Raw genomic sequence first — 6,650 nt, forward strand, 5'->3', positions numbered from 1 at the left:
AGAGAGAGAGAGAGAGAGAGAGAGAGAGAGAGAGAGAGAGAGAGAGAAACGGCGCATTGTGGGAAATGAAAAAGCCAACAATAACCTCTGGTGGATAGTTGCAGGGTGTGTTGTAAGACTAAATACTTGAGAACATCAACTTGGGGGAAGGCTTATTCTGGCTCCTATTTCAACATTCCACTCCATGGTGGTTTCTGCCATTGTTCTGGGCCCTTAGTGGGACAGAAGAACATGCAACAAGATGTATGGAGAAGCAAAGCTGGTCACCTTGTGGCAGTCAGGAAGCAGAAGTGAAAGACAACTGCAGCCCCAGGGCTTCCTCATTTTATTCCTCCAAGCCCTCAGCTTGAGCATGGTGTTGACTCAGCTCAGGGAAGGCATTTCTGCCTCCTCTAAGCTCGGCTGGAAAAGTCTTTACAAACACCCAGCTGAGTTCTTGCCTCCTCTCCTAGGTGGCTGTCATCCAGTAGGATTGATGATTAAGACTGACTATCAAGAGGGATTCTGTTTTCTTTTGAACTCTGTGCAAGACGCTGAAGATTCATGACAAATAATACACGTTGTTGGCTGCAAGAAGCTTATGTTTTAGAGAGACAAAGGCAAACAAACAGATAAAGAGAAGGCAGAATTTGGATAATTGTGTTCCCGAAAGAACAGTGGGTGATGGTCCTGAGGCAAAAGCCGGTTTGGTGTTTGCACATTTCAAATGAAGACAATATAGCTGGAAGACTCTGAATAAAATGAAGAGGAAATATGGGCAAACGCTGGGGCCACATCCACATAGCCCTTCGGGCTTCAGCAAGGAAGTGCACTTTAATCCAAGTCTGACAGGAAACAGAGAAGCAATGTCATCTTGTCCATGTGTAAGTATCTTCCTGTGTGGGAAACGGACTGGACTGGCAAGACATGACTTACAAGATGTTGTTGTTAGTTCTTGCTGCTTTCTGAGGTTGTTTGCAGTAAGGAGAGTGTCACAGAGGATAAAATGGGCTTTAAAGAGGAGAGGAAATGAAGGATATTACAAATAGCACACACGTCGTTGACATCACATGGCATTTCATGCGTCTCTCCCCCTCAAACATTCTTGCTCCTTTCTTCATTTTTAAATTCTTTGCATATAGGCATTTTGTCTACAGATGTGTAACTCTTGCATGTCTGGTGCCCATGGAGACCAGAATTGGATTTTGGATCAATGGAACTGGAGTTTCAGATGGTTGTGAGGTGCGGGAAATCAAACCCAGGTCTTCCAGGAGAACAGCCAGTCCTCTTAACTGCTAGGCCATCTCTCCTGTCTATCATTTGATTTGTGCCAATATTCTTCTAGACATTCTTTTTTAATATTGATTTTTTAATTCACTTTACGTGCCAATCACAGCCCCCCTCCTCTCTTCTCAGTCCCACCTTTACAAATTCCTCCCTTCATTGCCCCTATCCTCCTCCTCAGAGAAGGGGAGTCCCCCTTGGGTACCACTCCACTCTGTGGCATCTAGTCCCAGCAGGATCCTAGACATTCTTATCCTTGTAAAAGACTGTTTATTCTAAGAGTAGTTCGAGGTAGCTGCTTGAGGGAATTGTGTTCTATGCTGAGGAACTACCCCAGCGTGTCTTGTCTACACCATAACCTGGGATTTGGTGTGTCCCATACATATAAGACCCCTCTCCTGGTGCGTGTTACATCTGAAACAGTGAGCGTGAGATAGAGATGCTAGTCCACCTTGTTTATGTATCCTACCACAGAATTTCCATGGACAGACAGACAGGTGGACAGACACTATTTGGTAATATAATATAATCCAATAATATAACCTAATATAATCCATTATGGAAGAGACTAAGTAGAAAGATGATTGGCTGTTGGTTTACTGGGTTTCAGAAAACTTTTGTTTTATTGGCTTCTATTTTGTTTTCTGAATCAAAAGCTACTAAGCATATGATACTATATGCTCTGTCCAGGGATCCAAGTGAGAAAAGCCACCCCTGAATCAAATATTGGGAAGAAATTAATGTTAATGTGAGAGGGGAAACAGCTTGGTGTAGAGAGAATGAAAGGACTGAAGCCTTGGGTGTGTGTGATGAGAGAGCCTGAGGACCTTCTCCTGTGATAACTACAAATCACATTAGGACAGTCCATCTCTGGGGCTGCCAACATGACTCCACTGAGAAAGTGCCTGCCGAGCAAGCACAAGGACAAAGACATAGCTCCTCAGAATCCATTCAGAGGTTGGGTCTAGTGGGCCAAGGAGCTGGCCAGTGGTGAGCAGCGCCAACTGGTCTTCCAGAGGACCCAGGTTCAGTTCCCAGCACCCACATGGTGGTTTACAAATACCTCCATTCCCAGAGGATCCAATGCCTTCTTCTGACTTCAGCATGCACTACATGTACATGGTGCACAGACATACATACATGCAAAAACTCATGCGTGAAATAAGTGTGAAATCTAAAGAAAAATTAGTTTGGCAGAGTAGTGTATGCTTGTAATCCTACCACCAGCTGGCCTTGCTCAGTCAGTGAGCCTTAGGTACAGCGAGAGACCCTGTCTCAAAAAATAAGGGAGAAAATGACCGAGAAGAATACCTAACATCAACCTATGGATTCCACATGTATATGCACCCATGTGTACATTCACTGGCATACATATACACACCATCTAAGACATACACATATCAGACATACACACAGAGAGAAAGGAGGAGAGTGAGAGAGAGAGGGAGAGAGGGAGGGAGAGGCAGTGAGAGGCTGAGAGACAGAGAGAAAGTTCAGTTACTCTGGACTGGCAATGTAGCTCGTTTGGTAGAGTGCTTGCCTAGCATGCATAGATCCCTGGGTTGGATCCTCAGCACTGCATGAAGTTGGTATAATGGTGCATGCCTATAACACCAGCACACCTGAGAGAGAAACAGGAGCATTTTAGTTACACAGTTTGAGGTCAATTTGGGCTACATAAGATCTTGAAAAAGATGGGAAACAAAAACTATGCACTGATGCTGGCTGATTATTGCTGTCCACGTCAGCCCCTCTTGGACCTCCACCCATCTTCCCATGGACTTGTGCAACAGCCATCAGACCACACAGTCATCACTTGGGTTAACTGGTGTTCTAAAGGCCACCAACAGCCACGTGGATGGATTGGGAGTTGTGGTGCTCAGGCCAGAGGCACTGGAAAGTTGCCTTCCTATAAAGTGACTCTCAACCTTCTTAATATTGCAACTATTTAATACGATTCCTCATGTTGTGGTGATCCTAATCATAAAATTATTTTTGTTTCCACTTTATAACTATAAATTTGCTACTGTTATGAATCGTAATGAAAATATCTGATATGTAGATGGTCTTAGGCAACTCCTATGAAAGGGCTGTTCAACCCCAGGTTGAGAACCGCTTCTTTACAGAAGCAATGTGAGCAAACTCCTTATGTGAGTTTGGACCTGTCTTTAAGTTGCATAGTGTGCTTTAACTATTCTTTCTCTTTAAAGCAAAGGGAACAAAATCTTGCTTGATTTTAACCACCATGTAAATGGCTATCTTTCCTATCATCGTGTATCAACGAATCATACAGGAACACTGAAACTCCACATCAAACTCTTCTCATAAAGTCAAGTTTTGTTAGGAAAAGAGGGCATCAGCACCTCCCAATGAAAACATTGAAAATGTCTCTGTCAGTTAGCAAATACTCACAAGGCTGCCCAGCGACTCTTCCCACCACCCAATTCTCCCCATTAGCACGTTACAACTTTAAATAGCTCATCAAATGGGCAGAATACCAGATATGATGTGGTGTGCTCAAATATCATTTGTGATTTGTCTATTAACAATTTGTGTATTAACAAATATCATTGTGATTTGTCTATTAACCCTTTAGAGACTCAGCTCTGAGGGCCATTATTATGCAGGACAATCTCTTTGTTTCTTCCTCAAAGTCGGACTTGGTGGCAGGACAGACAAACCGTCCCCTTCTCCAGGGTGCAGCTGTTTCCAGGATGTAGCTGAGCAGCCAGAGAATCCATGTCTGAGCTCTCTGATCTCACACTGAGTGTGAGGAAGGAATGTTACTTCCAGGGTTAAGGGATGAAAGAATGGGCGTGGCTTCCTTAGCCCTGGACTTCCTTAGTCAGGACTTAGCCTGCAGGTAGGCTCTAGGATGCCAAGGGAAACACCATGTGAACAGCCAGCCCGCACAACATCATTTTGGCCTTTATATGAAGAAAGTCATTCTTCAGTTTTGTAGGAAAGCTGAAGGTGATGGTATAATGTATTATTAAACTACTCAATGTTTTAATCTACTTAATATAATATATTTAATGTAGCTAATGCATTGTAAGACATCTAGTGCTAACTTCAAACGGCTAAAATAGACTGGGAGAGACTGGCAACCAGGGCAGGGCAGCCGATGATTCCTCCGTGTCTCAGCTGAGCTCGGTGTATCTGACAGAGCTCACAAGTTTATCAATAAGCCCCAGGCTCTACTGGAAGGCACAGTCTAGAACTAATATGGAGGAAGGGGAAATACCTTAGATTAACTGTCTCTTTTACAAGCACTGTATCTTGAGTAGAACATGGTTACTCCCTTGTGAGAGGGATCTTGACTTTTCAGGCCCATAGAGGAACTGATCACTGACTGACTGACCTTTGCCATCTGTGGCCTCCTGGGAACCAGCCTGGCCGGGTAGACGGTTGTAGGCAGAGTTGCCTGGCAATGGTGTTCTAAAGAAAGGCAGAGGGAGAGACAAGTCACACACCTGTAGGCTGACCAACCACACGGAGCCTACAGATTTCATTTTCCTTTGGGTTTTCAAGGTTCTGCTACTTTTCTCCCCATTCCGTACTCTCGCCCTCACCCCATAGTCCCATTAAATCAACCCAAGCTGAAGTTTTGCACAGTCTTTAGGGATTTGTTTGTGCTCTGATTTGTCATAAAAGGGTAACATTTTCATCTCTGCCTACAAAGCTCAAACATTAAGTTCATAATTACTTCAGCAGGATTTATGAGTGTTTCTCCAGGGAGCTCCTTTCAAAATAAGATAAGTGCTATGCCTGGGATAAGAAAGATTACAGTAATTACATTGGTTTCCAAATAAAATTTAATGGCAACGGGGTAATGTGGGGACTCACAGATGTTGTGTCTATCCTTTGAAACACATCTGTAACTCAGTTTCCCTGAACTCAGATATGACATTCCCTATGGGCACACTGTGGCTTTTTAGGAGAGATGGGCATCCTGTCTGGAATGGAAAGATTGAGTCCCAGCCTTCACTATTTCATGGTAACTAACTGAAGGTCCTTTGATTAAGGAAGGAGGGGCTTAGAACCCTGGGCACCTATAGCTAAGGTAAGGAAGACACAGAGGGAAATTGAAATCAACAGAGTCCTGAAATGCTCCTACTGTGCACGCATCACAGGCAAGCCCCTCCTCCTGCAGACAGGGGCTGAGAGCCCACCCTACAGCCTTCTTCTACCCCCATGAGAGCAACAGGATCATCACAGGCGACTGATTCTTCAGATGTGCTTTCTGAGCTCAGTGCCCACTGAGTTTTCTCTCAACAGGTTTGGGGAATGTGATTCTGACACAGACAGACAGGGAGCCATATCCTGACCTCCAGAGGAATCACCTCTTTTTTATATTATACCACCTTTTCTTTATACATTTTTAAAAAATCACCAAATATTGTGTCTTGGTTAGTTTTAAATATTATATATGATGTATATAAAATATTATATATAACATGTGAAATACTATTTGTAACATATAAAAATATTATTTAAAGGGATGGAGAGATGGTTCAGTAGTTAAGAGCACTGGCTGTTCTTCCAGGGGACTCTGGTTCAATTCCTAGCACCAACATGGCAGCTCACAATCACCTGTAACTCCAGTCCCAGGCGAGTCAGTGCCCTCTTATGACCTCCACATACACTAGGCACACAGGTACATCACACATATGTGAGAACAAAACCCTCATACACATAAGAAGTTTTAAATTATGTCATTGGAATTATAGGATACGCCATTTTTTCCTGCATATTTAGAAGGAGAAGGAGCAAGCTGAGCAAGGAGAAACACAAGATGTGCAGTTTGAGGACAGAGGAAACGTAATGGGGTTAAGTCCTGTGCTCGAGGTGATGAATAGATTAAGGAAAAACTTGGTGCTAAACAGCATAAAAGGGGGTGGTGCCCCCAGTTCAGGGCCCGCCCGCCCGGCTAAGCTTCTGACTTAGGAAAAGGAATTAAAGAATGCCTTAGGCAGTGAAGGAAACCATTGAAGACAGAAAGCCGGTGAAGATGTAAGTGAACAAGGGGCCATGTTCCAGCCACAGCAAGCAGCAGAAGTCGGCAGCTTCAAGGACACAGGTCAGGCTTTCCAGATAAGGATAGAAGAAAGGGGCTGTGGAACCTCCCTCTGCAGCTAAGCAAAGCCACAGAGGCTGGGCAAACATCCAGGTTTTCCCTGCATGGACGCCTTTTATGAAGCTATGAAGGTAAAGCCTGGATTGCCTTGGAGACCTCAAGATGTTAAAGATGCCAGAGCTGTGGGACAGCTGTGAGGAGAGCTGCAAGCAGCCCGAGAGAGAGAGCTGTGGGACAGCTGTGAGGAGAGCTGCAAGCAGCCCGAGAGAGAGAGAGAGAGAGAGAGAGAGAGAGAGAGAGAGAGAGAGAG

At 44.3% G+C, this 6,650-nt stretch overlaps 1 protein-coding gene across 1 annotated transcript in view; it reads right to left on the reverse strand.

Annotated features, from left to right (window-relative positions):
- Nucleotides 1-6,650, reverse strand: part of CUNH4orf51 (chromosome unknown C4orf51 homolog) — a 35,083-nt gene that overhangs the window by 16,253 nt on the left and 12,180 nt on the right. Inside the window, exon 2 of the mRNA XM_028753383.1 lies at nt 4,625-4,701. Within this exon, the coding sequence (XP_028609216.1) occupies nt 4,625-4,701 (77 nt within the window). The remainder of the gene's footprint in view (nt 1-4,624; nt 4,702-6,650) is intronic.

The sequence above is a fragment of the Grammomys surdaster genome, unplaced genomic scaffold (genome assembly GCF_004785775.1).
Source record: "Grammomys surdaster isolate TR1022 unplaced genomic scaffold, NIH_TR_1.0 125947, whole genome shotgun sequence".
NCBI lineage: Eukaryota > Metazoa > Chordata > Mammalia > Rodentia > Muridae > Grammomys > Grammomys surdaster.